The sequence below is a fragment of the Rhinatrema bivittatum genome, chromosome 1 (genome assembly GCF_901001135.1).
Source record: "Rhinatrema bivittatum chromosome 1, aRhiBiv1.1, whole genome shotgun sequence".
Lineage (NCBI taxonomy): Eukaryota > Metazoa > Chordata > Amphibia > Gymnophiona > Rhinatrematidae > Rhinatrema > Rhinatrema bivittatum.
In genome coordinates this window covers 247295056-247315791 of record NC_042615.1, presented here as the reverse complement: position 1 = coordinate 247315791, position 20736 = coordinate 247295056, and the positions used below count along the sequence as shown (strand labels likewise).

Sequence of the window (20736 nt, the reverse complement as noted above, 5' to 3'; positions counted from 1 at the left end):
AATGCTCTACATATAGGGCAGCAGTTTGTGTAACATGAAAGCGGTGTTCTAATGAGGCAGCTCTACTCTAGTGCATGCAATAAATCATCAAGCTAATTCCGGAAAAGGGCAAAGAAGAGGCAGTGGCTGAAGCAGGAAGAGAGGAGGGAGACTGTTCTTTCTCAACAGGTGATTTTCTGTCATGAATGTAGCATGGTTGACAAAGCCTAGCAGGCGAACCCTCTAGGCCCATGCCAAAGCAGGTGGGACTTGCTCTTACTGGGACAGGAGCTGGAGCTTAACCTTTATCAGCCCCATTCCCCACAGATTGAGCCCTTGGTTTCTAGAGACTGGCAGGGCTTAGCAGGTAATACCGTAAGAAGTGGTCAGATGAAGTCAAGATTCAAGCAGTGGTCAGGACAGGCAGGCATCAGTCAGTATCTGGGTCCAGGCCAAGGGTCAGGGCAGGTGGCAATCAAGAAGTGAAGTAAGAATCCAAAGCAAAGGTCATACAGAGAATAAGGCCAAGACAGACAAGACAAGGCATGAAAGGACAAAGAAAAACAAGACAGGACAGGCAAAGAAAGGCAACAGAGAGGCAGGGCAAGGCAGGAACATGACAAGAAAGCATGGCAGGGAAACCAGGCAAACAAGACAAGATGGGAAACAAGTCAAGGCAGAACCTCGAAGCACAGCAACGTAGCTACACACACTGTAAGGCAGGAGTACCTTTGGCTGAAGCATTGTGCTAGAGCATGGCTGGTGTTTAAATATCCAGCTGGGCTGAGGTCATCAGGGGGGGGCACCAGCATGGCTTTCCCACTGAGGGGCCAATAAATGATGGAAGAGTGTGCGCACACGTGCCTAGGGGATGGCACAGGAAGAGCAGCCCATCTTTAGATGCGCACATCCTAGCCTTAGCAGTGCTCTGGGTAGGTGCGGCTTGTTGCAGGGCCTACCTGCGGCCAACTGAAATGTTACATTTCCTATTTGTTCTCTGTGGTTCTGCTTTCACAATTTCCTGCTTTCGTAACAGCTTATCTGTTTCTGTTACTAATGCTGTTGTTCATGCTTTACTATGCATAGTTTCGGTATTTGATGTTATACTGCATGTTCACAGCTTCTGATGTATTTAGTGGAACTGATACTGAAGGGTTAACTTCTGACTGAAGAGGAGGTGCCTGGGATTTTTTTCAGTAATCTCTGCTCATCACTACCACTATTTGCAACCTCCTGGTCCTAGGGGATTTCTACTGTCATGCAGCATCCTCCCTGAAAGAGCATGCTACCATCTTCCGTACAATATGGGTAACCTCAGCCTTAGCCAACTAATTAAGGTCCCTACACACAGACATGGGCATACTCTTGACTTAATTTTCCAATTCACCAGCATCAAGATTGACTTTGAATCAATATAATTAATCCCTATCTCTTGATCAGACCATAAAGTATTCTGAGCCACAATTCAATTCCCAAACCAAATCCTCCATGCACCTACATCTATACCTCTAACCAGAAACTTTGCTTGTATCACAAGTGAAAACCTAAATAATCTTATCAACATACCCAATCTAACTACCACTTCAGACCCACCAGAACTTCTAGTCCAACAATAGAGTGATGAATTATCCACTGTGATTGAGATTCAAGACCCATGAAATCCAATCCTATCAGGATCTCCAGGAATTCTCCATGGTTCCACAAAGGTTTCCTTCTCCTTAAACAATAATCCTTAGATCTAGAATGGGCATAGCAGAAACAAAAAACAGATATGAATCTTTGTCTCTGCTAAGAGCACTTCAAAAAATACAAAGCAGTCATCTGACTAGCTAAAATATTACATTTCCCAAAAGCTGGAACTGTCCAGGAATTACCCAAGAAAACATTTTTACCTCGTATGGAAACTTTCAAAACCTGGATACCCAGACTCCTCATACCAACTCAGAGGGTCACACAGCTGTAGACTTTGCCAATTTCTTCACAGTAACAAAATGTAGGCTATTTGTTCATCCTTCCATCTCTCTATCCCCTTTACTTCACTTGCTCCTGTCTACAACCATTCTATGAATGCAACAAACACTCCTCTGACACAGGAAAATGTGTTGCAACTACCTCCAAACTTATTCTCTTTCTCTGACTTCAAGACAATGATTCCACTAGAGGTGGAAAAGATCCTCCAGCAAACCTGTTAGAGCCAATGCCCCAAAGTTAATCTGTAACCTAAAACAGGACCGAGTTCCCTGGCTGCTATAATAAATGCCATCCTATCCCAAGGCCTACTACCCAGCTTGCTAAAAAAAAGCTGGTGTCAAACCTATCCTAAAGATACCTAGCTCTGGTCCTAAATCAACTGACAACTATAACATAATCTCCAGCCTCCCCTTCTTATCCAAGGTGATAGAAAAAGTAGGCTGCTACCAATGTCTGGACTTCCTATATGAGTACAATATACTTCACCAGTACCAATCAGGCTCCAGAAAAAGGCATGGAACAGAATTGATCCTGGTGGCCAATACAAACAGCATCCAACTTTAGGCCAACAAAAGCGGTGACTACCTGAATGTAAACCGATGTGATATCTCAGATCAAATATCGGTATATAAAATACAAAAAAAAAATTGTCCTACTTGATCGCTCAGTCACCTTCAATACAATTGATCACCAAGTCCTGGCTCAGTGCCTAAAGGACATTGGCATCAATGACATGGGCCTGAAATAGTTTGAATCATTCCTTGCTAACAGAATGCAATCAAACTTTATTCACTATCAAACTCAATAACTTCTTTACAGCAGTAATCAAATGGATTAGTCAACCACAAACAGACTAAACCATGTCAAAATCAGAATTCCTCTGGCTCAGTCACCAAGGTAACTCCCTACAATCTCTATCAGATACCACCTTACATCCTAAGGTTTCAGTTCATAGCCTAGGGTCCTACTTAACCAAAATGTCACACTGGAACCTCAAATCTCTAAAGTATTAAGATCCTCCATGTATCTGTGCCAGATCTACCAACTCTGCAGTACACCGTTATGAACTAGTGATTCTCACATGGAATGATGGTATACAAAATGCATTAATAAATAAATACATTTCCTTAATAAACACAATCATGCTACTACAAGTCATGCGTTAATCACCAGCAGAATGTATTACTATAATTGCCTATATAATGGCACAGTGTAAAGTGTTTCCAGCTCCTTCAAAGTATCGCTGCAAGAATTTTGGAAGTTCAAAAGCAATTGATCATATCAAACTTATTCTACATCAACTTCACTAGCTCCCAGTGAAAAACAGGATAAAATTCAAAACTTTCTGCATTAGTTCTCTTTTCCTATTGAAAACTTTCCCCACAAGCATATCATGTAAAAGGTCTCTCCTGTGCATGTTTTCGGTTCCTGCATTTCTTCCTACTGACTGAAGGTTTTGCTATAGTCTATATTCAATATGTATATTATCTATGTTCTGTATCAGATCTCTGCTTTGATTTTAGTTACAGTACTCCTGAGGAATATCACACATGCATCATGTACACATCCTTTTTCTGTTGTATGATTTCTCTGCTCTTTCTTCATACACAGGATAATTCTCAGCTGAAATTCCAGCTGAATTTCTTTGCTTCTTTTCTGAAATACATTTATACCTACACTTCTTTTGCCACTAAGAACAGGAGGAAGTATTATCTTTGTGTCTTTCTGGTAACACCTTGTTCCCTTCTAGATTCTCACTGAGCTCCCAGTTATTTGTCCCTGTATTAGTGTTTTCTGGGATCATCTTTTTTCTGAAGACTGGAGAATGGCATGGGAAAATCACAGGGCATCTCTAGTGGCTAAAGGATGGAGGTGAAGGAGGTGTAACCCATGTCAGTTAGGATAACCTGCACAGAGGGGCAGTTATTACTCTAAGGAATACAAGTCGATACAAAATAAAATAAAAATAAACTAGCTGAGCAGACTAAATGGGTCAGTTGGGTATTTTTCTGTCATCATTTACTGTGTTATTCTGTTACTGTGTGTTAGAACCAGAAAATAGATGGGCTGTGAGGAGAAACTTATTATTATTTTTTGAGGAGCAAATACCCCAGAATAAACATTAGAGAAGCAGGGTGGGGTAACTAAGAGTGGATCCTAGAGGTGTACAACCAATGAGCAAGGTGGATAACCAGAAAAGAGGTAGAGTAGAAACCAAAGAACCCAGGTTTTGATATCACAAAATAATTTATTGATAGCAGCACCACAACCCCAGTACCACTCTAATTGTGTATAAATGTTTCTGTCATACACACACATTCACATATACAGTATATGTGTGTATGTGCACTGCTTTCTCCTTTTGCACATGCAAAATATCCATTAGAGACAGAACCAAGAAGGCTGGCAATGCTGTGATTCTTTTCAATCTGGCTGCAGTGCTCACTGCAGTGCTCACTGCACTGCTATGTCAAATGGAGACAGAAAAATCACTGAGCTTGCTTCAATCTTCACTCCTCTTCTACCCTGCCTTCAATACCATTGTCTCTGTGTTTCTGTCATAATGAGTGAGAGATTATTGATTGCATCAGAAATCATAAAAAGTCCTTTATCAGTGCCAAAGCTTATTTTTAAAAATCTTTTTTTTTTAATTCTGTAAGAGATTTTCAAGAGATCCTTGTCTGCAAAGTATAATACAACAAACTAACAGGGTCATTCTTCAATTTGCGATAGGCCATTATCGCGTGCATTATGGAGTTATCACACGCGATTACGCCATAACGCACATGAAATCAGCACATCACAAATTGCATATGCAAAATTTAATTTTCTTGTGAAGTGGGAGGAGTTAGGGCAGGGTTAAGGTAAATTAGGGGCTGATAGCGCTGTAGGCACGATGAAGTATTGCACGTTAGTGTGGGGAATTTCGCCGGAAATAGCTACACTTTTTTGAAGGCGCTACAAGGGGAAAGTTTAGTAGCGTGGTTGATATCGCAGCGGTCGATGCCATAATGTTGTGTCTATGTTTTGCCGATGCTATGTGGCAGGCTGCAAATTTGCCTACCCATGCCCCTTTTCCCAATGTGGTTGGAAAAAGTTTACTATAAATATAGCGGTTTGAAGAATCTAGGCCAGAGTTTCTTGTAATCTCACATCTTTCAGTGGGAGGATATCAGTGTTACTTGATCCAGATGGCAGCTATAGGATAGTAAAATGATGCTTCCCTGTGATTTGTCCTCCATCCGGTCTCCTTGCCAACTTGATCCCCATCTGCTTCCATGAGGCTGTGATATCACACAGGTTGTTCTAATTACCAGATAGACCCTACACTTATTGTTTACTCTACATAGCTACAGATTTAAATGGACCATAAACTTAAATGGGAAACATATATGAATGAAATGAAAACTTTCATTTAAATTCATGGGTTCTCTCCACTTGTTTCAGGGAGTCTATGAATAAAATGAAAATGGACTCATTCATTGCATTTTATCTATTTCATAAAATGCCCTATTTCAGCACAATAAGAAGCATAATGAACAGAAGCCCAATCAGTATGATAGCACAAATAAGGATTTTTCAATGTGTTTCTTCCATCTTCTCCTGAAATTAATGAGAGCCATGCCAGTTTGACTCAATCTCAAGATACATTCCATCAGGTTTGAATATCTTAGGAACAATTCCTCATTTTATGTAAATATTAAACACTATTCAAGGTAGAGATTCAACCATGGAGTTGATAGCTGAATAATGCTATCTAGCTAACTTAACAGGGGTATTCAATGGTCCTGCCACCCTGCTGAATATCCCTGGCTATCTTAAAGTTAGCCGGTTATGACAAACCAGCTAACTTTAGGACAGCCCTATCGGCCGACCAGAGTTAGCCACATAACTTAAGCAGCTAACTCTGGCCCACCCTGAAATTCCTCCAATCCACCCCTGGAATTTAGGAGCATATGGTGCTGAATATCGCCGGCTAGCCATTTAGTTGGATAGCTTTTCAGTTGTCCATCTAAATGGCTTTTGAATATCAAACTCCTCATATCTTCAATTATTTGTTTTCATAGTTTTCTACTTTATTGCTTATTATTTTAACATTTACATATAATATTTTTTCCCTTAGAATTCCTAGGTGAATTTTGTTAACCCTTTAGCTTCCTAATTAATTTGAAGGCTGGTTTTCCAAATGTTCTCCACACAGAAAATTAAATTATGTATTATGTTTTTCTCCTAAGACATGCAGAATGGTAGTCCTCATGTGTCACATCATCAGATACAGCCCTGCACGGAAACATTTTGTCAAAGTTTCAAGATACTTTAAGTGGCAGACTGAGCATGCCCAGCCTGCTGCTATGTGTGCATCCACGTGAGGTCCCCCTTCAGTATCTTCTTTTCTGCAGTGCAGTAGTCTTGCAATTGTGGAGCTCCAAACTCTTGAAAGCGTCTTTGCTATATTTTCAGATTTTTCCTTTTTCTGCTTTGGGTCCCCCTTCGCGGTTGGTTCCTCCAGTAGATGCCCTTGGCTTTTCCTATCACTATTCATGGTAAATTCCCGACTCCCACTTCTGGGAACCCGTTGGTCATTGAACACATGCCGGCCTCTTTTATCAGTGGTGTCACTGGGTTTTTGATTGTGCCTCCAGTGCCCATGGACTATGTCCATCATGGATCTGCATGATGTCTGTATCCTCTCTCTGGGGGCCTCGAAGCACCGATTACAGTCACAGACCCTCTCCATCTTTCCCTAACCTGGTAGGTAGCCCTATCCAATCTGGAAATAGGACTCCCATTCCAGCCTGCTCTGCTCACTACTGACGTCTCACCTCTGGGGTGGGGGGCCCACATGGACGGCCTGCATACTCAGGGCCTTTGGACTGTGGCCAAATCCCACTGCCAGATAAACCCTTTGGAATTATGGGTGATCCAGTATGCCCTGTGGGCCTTCCAGGATAGGCTGTCCTGATAAAAAAGGACAACCAGGTGGCGATGTGGTACATCAAAAAGCAGGGAGGAACGGGCTTCTTCCCCCTCTGCAAGGAGGCATTACAGATATGGGATTGGGTCCTCTCCAAGTGGATGTACCTGCAAGCCACATACCTGCTGGACCACCAGAACACACTTGTGGACCACCTCAGCTTGTCCTTCCAACCACACGCGTGGTCCTTGAACCCAGCAGTGGCAGCCAGCCTATTCCATCACTGTAGCACGCCAGACACAACACAAGGTGAGCATTTTCTACTCCCTGATTCTGGGGAAGGACCGCCCAGCCAGTGACACATTCTCTCTCCACTGGGGACAAAGTCTCATGTACGCATACCCCCTAATTTGGCTTCTCTCGATGACTCTGACAAAGCTGCGAGAAGATGGGGGGACCTTAATCCTGGTGGCATTCTCCTGGCCAAGGCAGATGTGGTTCCCTGTCCTCCAGGACCTGTCCGTGAGCATACCAGTTTCGCTGGGAATGGCTCCCGATCTCCTATCACAGAACCAGGGCACCCTGCACCACCTAACCTCTGGGCACTGGCCCTCATGTTGTGGATGTTGAGCGTATGATCCTCCAGCCCTTGCAGCTGTCAGATGGGGTGTCCAGGGTCTTGATTGAATCCCGAAAACCTTCCACTCTCAGATCCTACAGCTCAAAGTAGAAGCGTTTCTCCACCTGGTGTGGGGGCCATGGACTGGACTCTTTCTCCTGCCCACTCCCCCACCTGCTGGATTATCTGTGGCATCTATTCGAGTCTGGCCTCTCGACCAGCTCAATCCGAGTGTACCTCAGTGCCCTCAGCCTCTGGTTGGGCGTTTCATGTGGGGCCTCGTCCAACTAAAGCCCCCGTTTTGCCCGCCAGCGACACCATGGGATCTCAATGTTGTCCTAGTGAGGTTCATGTGACATCCATTTGAGCCTCTCAAATCCTGTGACCTGAAGTTTTTCACCTGGAAGGTTATGTTCCTGGTGGCAATTACTTCTGCTCGCAGAGTCAGCGAGATCCATGCCTTGGTTACATACGTTCCCTACACAAAATTCTTCCATGATCATGTAGTGCTGTGCACGCATCCAAAAATCCTGCCAAAGATGGTGACTGCATTCCACATCAACCAGTCAATGATCCTTCCCCCGTTCTTCCTGCAGCCTCATTCCCACCCGGGGAAGGTGCTCTTCACACCCTGGACTGCAAACGGGCACCTGCTTTCTACTTGGATCATACAGTAAGGCACAGACAGTCCACCCAGCTCTTTGTGTCCTTTGACACCAACAGGCTGGGAGCAGCAGTGGGAAAGCAGACCCTTTCCATCTGGCTAGCAGATTGAATTGCCTTCTGCTACAAGCAGGCAGGCCTCTGGTTGGCCGGCAGAGTGAAGGCTCACTCTCTGTGGTCTATGGCAGCATCAGTGGCCCACCTACACCTATCACCAAAATCTGCAGAGCCGTGACCTGGAGTTCTCTCCACACCTTTGCGGCTCACTACTGTCTTGACAGGGATAGTCACCAGGACAGCGCTTTTGGCCAGTTTGTCCTCTGCAATCTGTTCCAGTCCTGAACCTATTTTCATCGTGCTGTCTGTGGGACCAGACTGCCCCTGCTTAACCCAACACTACAGTTGTGTTGTGCCTGTTGGCACCTTGTTCAGCAACTGTGGGTCCCTCTGTTTCCAGGAGGCAGTTTGGAGCTCTGAAATCACCCACATGTGAGGACTACCATCCTGCTTGTCCTAGGAGAAAGCAGGGTTGCTGACTTGTAACAGGTGTTCTCCTAGGACAGCAGGATGTTAGTCCTCAGGAATACCTCCCACCTCCCCATGATGTTGGGTTCACCTTCATTTTGTTATTTTATTTTTTTTCTCGTATTTTGCTTTGTTATGAGACTGAAGGGAGACCTCGTGTGGAAGCGTGGATAGCAGCAGGCTGGGCATGCTCAGTCTGCCAGTCAAAGTTTCTAGATGATGATGTCACCCACATGTGAGGACTAACATCCTGCTGTCCTAGAGAGCACCTGTTACAGGTAAGCAACTGCATTTGCCATACTGAAATTACTTGCATTTTCCAGATCTGTCATGTTTTCCTTGAAAATAGAGAAAACAAATATATAAATGTAAAAATGGTAAAAAATTGAGAAAATGTTGCCTTCAATGAATGATATAATTAAAATCATAACAAGTATATAAATAGTCAAAAGTATTGCAAAATATCAAATATTTATTATAGAGAATCATTTTAAATTTAAAAATATATTGATGTCCATAAGTCATTTGTAAATTGTTACTAAATTGACACTTTTGGTAATGAAAATTAAAAGACCATTGTTGTATGTGATTTTATTTTCATATAACTTAAAAAAAATGCAAAGGAAGAACATTATGAAGTACACATTATAAACATTATAGCATCCTTATAAATGGAAGCACAACTGGAGCATGCATAAACCACGTAAATTAAATGTCATTTCAGCAAACAACACAAACAGTGTAATTTAAAACCCCCTTGCATGTAGCAAGTAGCACATTTGGAGATATAAATTTTTACATGCATCTGCCATTTAGTAGTATAAGAGAACAAGTAGCACATAAAAAATGTACTCAAAGTTGATAAATGCATGCAATAATTCCAGCACATACATACTACGTGAGTTAAATGGCTCCTTCAGTAAGCAGCATGTCCAGATGATGTGTGTCTGAAAAGAAAAAAAGCACTTTCCAGCTATTTTTCAGCATCCAAAGCTTATGGCAACAAAACTGTGCATGTTATTATGCATTTGAATGACAAAGTCAAAGGAAGATTTTTCTTGGATAATGTGGGGTAAACCAGAATTTCGTAGTGATAAGTAAAACAGTTTTTTGGATATATCCAATCGACGCAGCCAATAGCTTAAGCATGTGCAATATTTAAGGAGGGCTCTGATAAAGGGAAAACAGCTGCCATTTGACTTGGATTGTCCACTGTCAGTGACAGGAGTCCTGGCTTGATGCCCTACTGATCTGAGCTGGTATGGTATTTCTTATATTATGTAGGTAGGAACACAGAAGCACAGAATTTCTGATCAGATAATGATTGTTTGGCCCATTTCATCTAACTATTTTCTCTACCTGCTGCAAGTCTGCTAATCTTATTTGATCTTTGACTTTGCCATTGCTTTACTACTGTTAGGGAAGAACAATTTTCAAAGCAATATGGATAGGAAAAAAAAATTATGGGCAGATTTTCAAAGGCTACGTTCATAAGATACGCGCGTAACCTGAGGAAATCTGCCCCTACGCGTGCCGAGCCTATTTTGCATAGGCTCGGCAGCACGCGCAAGCCCCGGGACGTGCGTTTGTCATGGGGCTTGAAAAAAGGGGCGTGTTTAGGGGACTTGGTGTCAGATCGGGGGCGTGGTTGCAATCCAGGGGCGTGTCGGGGCCTGCAGCGCCCGCAAACATTTGGCGTGCACAAGTTACGACTGCCCGGAGGCAGGCATAACTTCCAGGATAAAGGTTAGGAGGGGGATTTAGGGAGGGCTGGGGGGTGGGTTAGATAGGGGAAGGGAAGGGAAGGTGGGGGGAGGCGGAAGGGAATGGGCAGTGCGCGCAGGGCTTGGCGCTCGCAAGGTGCACAAATGTGCACCCCCTTGTGCACGCTGACCCCGGATTTTAAAAGATACATGCGGCTATATGTGTATCTATTTATTTATTTATATATTTATTTTTAATGTTTCTATACCGATGTTCCTGTATAGAATACATATCGCACCGGTTTACAGAGAACTGAACTGTCGCCTCAGGGGCGGGTACATTGGAACAAGGTTGAAGTGAACTTACAGTGAACAAGTGGCATGCATTTAAAAACATGACTAGCTGACATAATTAGTACAATTCAAAACATATTTACAGTGGAATAAGTGGAGCAACGTCTATGAAGCAACATTCATCGGACCTTAGCTCTCAGGGAATGCCTGGCTGAATAGCCATGTTTTAAATTTCTTTTTGAATACCAAAGGGCAGAGTTCTTGGTGGAGGTCCGGTGGGAGCGAGTTCCAAAGTGGAGGACCAGCTGTGGAGAGGGCGCGTTTCCTTAGTGAGGTTTTGGCCGGCTGAGTGTATAGCATGTTCTTGTACGCTCTTCTGATGGGTCTATTGGAAGTGTGTGGCTGAAGTTGGTAGGTTAGGTTGAGGGGGGAGATGTTGTGTAAAGCCTTGTGGATCATCATGAGGGCTTTAAAGAGTATCCTGAATTTAATTGGCAGCCAGTGAAGGTTCTGAAGGATAGGAGTGATGTGATCCCGTTTGTTGGTGTTTGTGAGGATTCTGGCCGTAGCGTTCTGGACCATCTGAAGTAGTTTGATTGTGTTAGCGGGTAGTCCCAGAAGGAGTGAGTTGCAGTAATCCAGTTTCGGGAGGATGATAGATTGTAGTACCAAAGCGGAAATCTCGGAGGTGCAGGAGTGGTTTTAGTTTTTTTAATACTTGTAATTTAAAAAAGCATTCCTTGGTGGTGGTGTTTAGGGATGTGAATCGTTTTTTGACGATTTAAAATATCGTCCGATATATTTTAAATCGTCAAAAATCGTTAGGGCCACGATACAATACCAATTCCCCCGATTTATCGTCAAAAAATCGTAAATCGGGGGAAGGGGGAGGGCAGGAAAACCGGCACACTAAAACACCCTAAAACCCACCCCCGACCCTTTAAATTAAATCCCCCATCCCTCCCGAACCCCCCCCCCCAAATGCCTTAAATTACCTGAGGGTCCAGCGGCGGTCCGGAACGGTCTCCTGCAATTGAATCGTGTTGTCTTCAGCCGGCGCCATTCTGCGCCGCCATTTTGCAAAATGGCGGCGCAAAATGGCGGCGGCCATAGACCAACACAATTCGACTGCAGGAGGTCGTTCTGGACCCCCGCTGGACTTTTGGCAAGTCTTGTGGGGGTCAGGAGGCCCCCCCAAGCTGGCCAAAAGTCCCTGGGGGTCCAGCGGGGATCCGGGAGCGATCTCCTGCCGCAAATCGTTTTCCATACGGAAAATGGCGCCGGCAGGAGATCGACTGCAGGAGGTCGTTCAGCCGGGGTCCGGAACCCCCGCCGAACCCCGGCTGAACGACCTCCTGCAGTCGATCTCCTGCCGGCGCCATTTTCCGTACGGAAAATGATTCGCGGCAGGAGATCGCTCCCGGACCCCCGCTGGACCCCCAGGGACTTTTGGCCAGGTTGGGGGGGCCTCCTGACCCCCACAAGACTTGCCAAAAGTCCAGCGGGGGTCTGGAACGACCTCCTGCAGTCAAATCGTGTTGGTCTATAGCCGCCGCCATTTTGCACCGCCATTTTGCAAAATGGCGGCGCAGAATGGCGCCGGCTGAAGACAACACGATTCAATTGCAGGAGACCAGTTCCGGACCACCGCTGGACCACCAGGTAATTTAAGGTATTTGGGGGGGGGGGTTCAGGAGGGTGGGGGATTTAATTTAAAGGGTCGGGGGTGGGTTTTAGGGTGTTTTAGTGTGCCGGTTTTCCTGCCCTCCCCCTTCCCCCGATTTAGCTACGGACTGCCGCTGGACCCCCAGGTAATTTAAGGCATTTGAGGGGGGGTTCGGGAGGGTGGGGGATTTAATTTAAAGGGTCGGGGGTGGGTTTTAGGGGGTTTTAGTGTGCCGGTTCACGATTTTAACGATTTTCACGATACTCTAAACACCCAAACGGCGACGATACGATTCCCTCCCCCTCCCAGCCGAAATCGATCGTTAAGACGATCGAGGAGACGATTCACATCTCTAGTGGTGTTTACAAATTTGTTTAAATTGAGTTGATTGTCGAGCAGCACACCAAGGTCTCTTACATGTGGTATGTGGTCAATAGATGTTATGGAGAGTTGGGAAGAAATTGGGGGATTGAGCGGAATACAGTTTTCCGGAGCTATTAGAAGGATATCTATTGAAATTCGGCATACTTTTGTTTGCGGCTGGTGCACAAACAAAAGTACGCGCTCGTACTTTTTTTTTTAAATGTACCCCTTAGTCTGCCTAGATTGCCCTGCTTCAAAATTGCCTGCCTCAATATGCATAGAAGAATCAAGAGTACATTTAGCTGTTATTCAGTGGAATTAGAAAACAAAATACATAGATTTGATTTTCCAATCTATGTTACATTTTTTCTTAGTCAAAAACTGCTCACAGAGAAAGCAGATGCAAAGTCCACAAGTCCTTTTCACACATGGACAATTTTGTAAGGACTTGTGTCTACTTTCCATTTGAAAATTAGGTACCAGGTCAAGTATCTGCAGACTTTACACCTAGGAGAGCTATTTGAAAATTGCCACAAGCTTTTTAGTTCATGTCCCATCCTTTTTGACTTCTAATACAAGTTTTTTTCTTCCATCTCCATTATGAGATTGTTCTATAAATTCTCTACCCCTCCTGTGAAGAAATGAGTTCATATACTTCTGAGCCTATTTCCCTGCAAGCCTCATATCATAGCACCTTGTTCTATAACTTTCTTTCCATGGAAAAAATATTTACATTTTATGCATTTTTTTTATTCCCTCAGATATGTGAATATGTATTTTACTTTCACTCTCACTACTCCATGGTCCTTGATCAGTATCTTTCTCTAGAGTCTACCTATTTTATATTTAGTGAATCCTTTCCCTTCTAAAGACATGTTTACTCTAAGGTCAGAGTGCTACTTGTGATAATTCATGAGAACTAAAAAATTAGAATTCATAAATGAACATGGTTGCCTAATAAAAACAATTCAGTTGTGTTTATTTGTAGGATATTGCTGCCTCTGAGTCTTTGGATTGAAAACTTTGCCCACACTGGAAGTTGGTACAACAAAGAAGAGTGAACGTGTAGATGAGAGAAAGAGAGAGAGAGAAAGAAAGAATGACAACAGCAGATAAATAGTAATAAGAAAACAAAAAATGGTATTGTTGAATAGAAAAGAAAAAGACATAAATAGATGCAGGCAAGATAGAAATAAGGATGATACCAGGTAGAGTTGTGAAGTAATAAGCCAAGAAAGAGAAAAAAAATATTTACAATTTAGGGTGTAATTTTTAAAGTCTTTTACATGCACAAAACATGGGATTATCCATGTAAATTAAAATTACTTGTTATATAATTGCCCAGGTTTGTACACATAGGGGCAGATTGTCAAAGGGTTACGCGCATAACTTACCTGCTCTTTGTAACTTACACGTGTAACCCCGAAAACCTGCTTCTGTGCGCACTGAGCCTATTTTGCATAGACTCAGCGGCACGCGCAAGCCCCAAGACGCGCGTAAGTCCCAGGGCTTTGAAAAAGGGGTGGGAAGGGGGCGGGGTCGTGGGCATGGTGCCAGTCTGGGGGCAGTCCGGGGGCAGGACCGAGGCCTCCGGCACAGCGGTTGTGCCGGGGGATGGCGCCCAGGCAGCTGGCCGGCGCAGGCAAGATACGCCTGCCAGAGGCAGGCGTAAATAATTAAAACAAGGTGGGGGGATTTAGATAGGGCTGGGGGGTGGGTTAGATAGGAGAAGGGAGGGGAAGGTGGGGGGGGCAGAAGGAAAGTTCCCTCCGAGGCTGCTCCGATTTCAGCCTTGGAGGGAACGTGGAAAGCCATCGGGGCTCCCCTAGGGCTCGGCGTGCGCAAGGTGCACAAGTATGCACCCCCTTGTGCGCGCCAACCCCGGATTTTATAACATGCTCACAGCAGCACGCGCATGTTATAAAATCGGGTGTACATTTGTGTGCACCGGGTAGCGTGCACAAATGTACTCTGCACAAATGTACTACCCATAATGGCCCGGATTTTAAAAGCCCTGCGCGCATAAATCCAGCCGGATTTACGCACGCAGGGCAATTGCACACCGGCGCACCTATTTTGCATAGGGGGCCGACGCAGGCATAACCCCGGGATGCGCGTAAGTCCCGGGGCTTCGTAAAAGGGGCGGGAGGGGGCGTGTCCGGGGGTGTGTCTGGGGGTCAGGGGGCGGTTCGGGGCAGGACCAGGGGCGTGGTGCCGGCCCGGGGGCGTGGTCGAGGCCTCCGGACCAGCCCCCGGGTCGGGTGATGGCGTGCCAGCAGCCTGCTGGCACGCGCAGATTTACGCCTGCTGAAAGCAGGCGTAAATCTGCCAACAAAGGTGGGGGGGGGGTTTAGATAGGGCTGGGGGGGGGGGTAAAGTAGGGGAAGGGAGGTGAAGGTGAGGGGAGGCGGAGGGAACAGACAGCGCACGCCGGGCTCGGTGCGTGCAGGTTTAACAAATGTGCACCTCCTTGCATGCGCTGACCTCGGATTTTATAAGAAACGCGCGGCTACGCGCGTATCTTATAAAATCCAGCGTACTTTTGTTCGCACCTGGTGCACGAACAAAAGTATACGCACGCGTAAATTTATAAAATCTACCCCAGCATGTATGCATAACTCAATTTCCACATACTTTCATGTTCACAAAAAGTAGACATTCGGGAGAGGGGTGGCATTGGGAGAAGTTTGGATTTACATATATTTTATTTTAAAATGTATGCATATTAATTAATTTGCTCAAGTTACTCTCTGCAAAGAGCAGGTATAGCTTTGTATGGGTGAGTTTGTGTGCATTATTTCACATAATATTCGGTGCAAACCTATGAGGCAGATTTTCAAAGGGTTACGCGCGCCAGGCCTATTTTCAAAAGGTACGGTGGCGCGAGGAAAGCCCCGGGACGTGTGTAAGTCCTGGGGCTTGAAAAAGTGTGTGGTCCGGGGGCAGGGTGGGGGCGTGGTGGGGCAGTCCAGGGGCAGGGTGGGGACATGGCCAGAGGCCTCTGCAAGGCCGCTGGGCCAAGGGATCGCATGGGAGCAGTTGGCCGGCGCACGCAATAACTTGTGAGAAAAAGGTACGGGAGGGGTTTCAGGCTGGGAGGCGGGACAGATAGGGGAAGGGAGGGGAAGGTGGGGGGAGAAAGAAAAATTGTCTCCTAGGCCGCTCTGATTTCATAGCGGCCTCGGAGGGAACAGGGAAAGACAGCTGGTCTCCCCTTGGGCTCAGCGCGCACAAGGTGCACTAGTGTGCACTAGTGTGCACCCCTTGTGCACGCCAACCCCTGATTTTATAACACATGCGTCGCTGCGCACGCATGTTATAAAATTGGGCGTACGTTTGTGTGCGCCGGGTTGCACGCACAAATGTATGCCACGCGCGTATCTTTTAAAATCTGCCCCTATGTTCATAAGTTTGCTTTGAAAAGTGGTGTATCTTATGCATGTAGCTGCCACAAGTTACCCATATTGTTACAAAATCATTCTCTCTACCATAGGAGTTTTTCCCTTTATAACTTGTAAACTGTTACATATTTACAGCTAAAACCTCTGCCTTGAGATTCTTACCAACTGTGAATGAACCCTAGACACATAAAAAAACACTGGTTTAGTAATTTCAGATCTAGGCTGAAATAAGTGGATTTGGCACTATAAATTTGCATCCTTCTGATCTTAGCTTTGTGAACCCTTAGTGACCACAAAACACAGGAAAGATAACTTTATTATAAAAATAACCAAGGTCAATATTATACTATGTGGCTTAAAAAAGAATAACTTGTTTGGAGTGGTAAATGATTCTCCAGTTTGTCAGAGCTCTTATCAGCCTTGACTGGGATTAGTAATAGGCTCATTATATATTGCATGATGCTGGCATTGTTCTTTGTAGATTTTAAAATGCATTCTTCTAGCCATTCCTCTGAATGCCCAAGACTGACTTCACTGTTGTCTATTGTTCCTATCTCATTTTAAAATAAAGTGAACACAGTTTGCCAAAATATATTGAATTGTCCATCACACAATCTTAGTTAATACTTGAGGCAATTTTCTTCATTCTCTTCAGAAGAACGAGTGACAGAAAGACCAGTGCAAGCTGACAAACACAAAACTAGTCAGTTATTCTTCTCATGTCCGGGAACTGTGACAGAAAAGCCTGCTGTAAAATTGTTATGCCTAGGGCCAGGAAGAGGCATACAGGAGAGGTGTATAATCGTGTTGCCTTTCATTTTGTTGTAATCTAGTTATGCCACGTTTTGCCGAACAAGTTGAGGTTGCCATTGAAGCTTTGAGCGCAAACATCCCACAGCCATTCGAGGAGAATGAATTCATTGATGCCTCCCGCTTGGTTTATGATGGAGTCCGTGACATCAGGAAAGCCGTTCTGATGATCAGGGTATGTAACACATTTGAGGAATTAAAATAAGTTGAAGGTTAAGCAAAGGAAAGTTAGAGAAGATAAAAAACTGACCGTCAGGATATCTATATAAAGAGTTCTTACCTGAAAAAGAAGCTGGTAGGATTACAAACATAAAAATTACATATTTTAAAGACACTGGGAAGACAATGCACTACAGACCATATGTAAGTTTTGGATAAAAGAAGGGCTAATGTGTAAAACATCTACAAGCCTTGAAAATTGTTAAGAAAGTCTATCTTTTCCTTAAGGATTCAATTTCTTACAACTTTCAGGCTGGAAAGAAAAAATTATGCAAGCACAAAGTTGTGCCAAAGTATTGTGGGACTTTTTGAGCTAAAATTAGGAATTGGGCAAAGGTTCCTTGGTGGTTTCTGGACCAAGTTGCTTATACAATGCTCTGCTGAAGAAATGTTTCACTTCTAGAAGCTGCAAAAAATGAAATTCTTGGGCAAAAGATATAATAATTCAAAAGTGGTCAATAAAACTCGCATGCAATCATTTGCACTTTTATCAAGAAGTAAAAATCTGACAATGTGAGGGCAATTAGCTTTTGTGTGAAAAAAAAATGACAATACAGTAACAACAAATTAAGGGGGTCACTTTCAATAGTTTCGCAGGTGATAAGGGAATTTTTGCACGCAATAGGGTGACTGGGGCGGAATCGGGGCAGAGTTGGCCCCGGGAGAGGAAGAGTCGGGGCGGCACTGGGGCAGATGCTGTGGAGACATTGCTGGCGGCGAAAGGTAAGGACCCTTATCGCCGCCAGTTTCACGCCGAGTAACTACACCTTTTATACTGTAGTTATTCGATGCAAAAGCCAGCAGCCAGCGCACCGCAGTGGTGCAATGGCTGCCGGCTTTCACAGGCCCGCCTCCCGCTTTGCCCTCCGCCCACCAGTGCCACGCGATTCACAGATCCATGCAAAGAGAAAATCTAGCCCTAAGACTCATACAATAGAGTTGAAATAACCAGTGATAAAACAGAAGGCTTGTACAGAACGGAATACAGCAACAATTGACTATGAGGTTGCTATATAAAGGTATGGGACCCTTATTAGGATCTTTCCATGCCCACTGACCCAAATCAACCATGGTAAATAATATTACTATAATGCTATATACTCTAACCAGAATAAAACCCTATCTTGGACCTCTTATAACCCCACTGACCTAATGATAACATATTAAATTGAATCCAACATGATAGCAAATAAAGGTCCAACATTAATGTAGAAAGGTTTCCAGATCTTGGGTACATTTTGAAAAAAATCTATAATTTGAATGGCAATGATATCCATGTATAAACACATCAGAGTAATTTTAATAATCAAAAATAGAAGGAGAAGACGATCTCCAAAACAAACCATATTCTATCTACCAGCAACTAAGAAGAGGCTAACAAAGCTAATTCCTCCTCTCTTAACTATATGGAGCCTTCAGATATAATCCAAGAAAGATAACAGAATATCCAAAGGTAACCTAAGAACATAAGAAGTTGCCATACTGAATCAGACCAAGGGTCCATCAAGCTCAGCATCCTGTTCCCAACAGTGGCCATTCCAGGTTAAAAGTATCTAGCAGGTACTCAAACAGTAATAGCAGTGACTATTCCCTAAGTCAACTTGATTAATAGTCCTCCAAAAACTTATTCTAACCTTTTTTAAACCCAGCTACACTAACTGCCCTAACCACATCCGCTGGTAACAAATTCTAGACCTTAATTGTGCATTAAGTGAAAAAACATTTTCTTTGATTTGTTTTCAATGTACTACTTGCTAAATTCATGGAGTTCCCCCTAGTCCTTCTATTATCCGAAGGAATAAACAACTGATTCACATTTACCCATTTTAGATCTCTGATGATTTTATAGACCTCTACCATGTTCCCCCTCAGATGTCTCTTCTCCAAGCTGAACAGCCATAACCACTGTAGCCTTTCCTCGTAGGGGAGCCATTCCATGCCCTTTATCATTTTGGTTGCCCTTCTCTGTACCTTCTCCAGTGCAACTATATCTTTTTTGAGTTGCGGTGACGAGACTTGTACACAGTATTCAAGGTGCAGTCTCACCATGTTCCAATGCAGAGGCATTATGACATTTTATGTTTTATTCACCATTCCCTTCCTAATAATTCCTAATATTTTGTTTCATTTTTTGACTGCCACAGCACACTGAGCCAACAATTTCAAAGTATTATCCACTATGATGCCTAGATCTTTTTCCTAGGTGGTAGCTCCTAATTTGGAGCCTACTTTCCATAAAGTGACAAATCCATGACAGGATTTCAGACCAAAATAATTGTATTTTAGGATATGTTTACCAAATGTATAAGAATTTACCCCTGCCACCACAATCTTGTCAACATTGTTCCTGGTTCATTAGGGCAGTATCTCCCAATCAATGTATCATGGCACACCGGTGTGTCTCCAGGCCCAGTCAGGTGTGCCCTGGAAAACTCACCACTGCCTGATCCAGACCAGCACCTTGTAGAGACAAGCCACAACAGTACTAGTTCTTAAACTGTAGGAGCTCCTTCCTGATATGTGTAATCATGCATGACTCTTATTTCTAGCTTTAGCATAAGGTCCAGAATGTGGTAATTAATGAGTGGCATGTGGGGCATGGAGAGCTGGGCCCTGCTTTATGCAATACATACATTGCACACAGCATTCCCTCAACTTCCCCTTCCTGATCTCTTCCTTTCAGACTCTGTCTTATCCACAAGCTGAGTGTTGACATTAATAATTGGTATATGTTGGTGCTAAACATTTTCCTTGAAAGGAATCTGTGGCCAATTGTTCAAAAGCTGTAAGCTCCCTACCACATGCTTTTTTAACAGAGAATCTAGATATCAATACTTTAACCTACAGGTATTGAAAAACAGAGATATTAATCTCCCCCTTCAACCTAGTTAGTTGGTAAATAGACAATACTTCACTATCTTCAAATAATTGTCTTACAATAGGAAGTTCCAGTCTCTACTAATTAATAACATTTTGCTTAATAAAGGGTTTAGGAAAATCAGGATTCTCCCACGATGGTGAAAATTGTGTGGGTGAAGATGAGATCACCTTATTATAAAACACCTTGTATCAAATTTCTAGAATGGGTCCTAGAAAAGGATGTTGATTTCCAACATATAATTAAATCTTAAAGACATCTAAGATGATAGACACCCAGCTCTCTCAATGGCTCAGTCTTTCTCCAATTTAAACAAATGTTTATCTCCAGGATCCTTGTAAAAAACAATAATGTTTTTCAAATGCAATATTTTCTGATAAATCTGAAAGTTTGGAAGTTCCAGTCCTCCCAATTCCTTAAGAATGGACATCACCCTTAAGAAGATTCCCGGTTTTCTCCCTATCCAAACAAATTTAGATACTACTAGATTCTAGGAGGAGATAAAAGGAGGCTATCTCATTGAAACATTTGGATAAGTTTATTCAAAATCAACAAATTTTAGACCACTGCCCCCTCCTGTCCCAGTTGTCAGAGTAAAAATAATTACCTTCCACCCTCAACAGACCTCATTCCCCCTTTCCTAACCCCCAGCAGCTCACAACTATCACCATCACCTTAATCTTCCTGATATCTAGTATCCTGTAATTTTTCTTAAAATGCTTCAAATCTT

General features: G+C 43.7%; 1 protein-coding gene across 2 annotated transcripts in view; it reads left to right on the top strand.

Annotated features, from left to right (window-relative positions):
- CTNNA2 (catenin alpha 2) overlaps window positions 1-20736 on the top strand; it is a 2350558-nt gene that overhangs the window by 2107625 nt on the left and 222197 nt on the right. For both annotated transcript variants that reach the window (XM_029593361.1, XM_029593351.1), the window contains exon 13: window positions 16933-17084. In XM_029593361.1, coding sequence (XP_029449221.1) covers window positions 16933-17084 — 152 coding nt within the window. The remainder of the gene's footprint in view (window positions 1-16932; window positions 17085-20736) is intronic.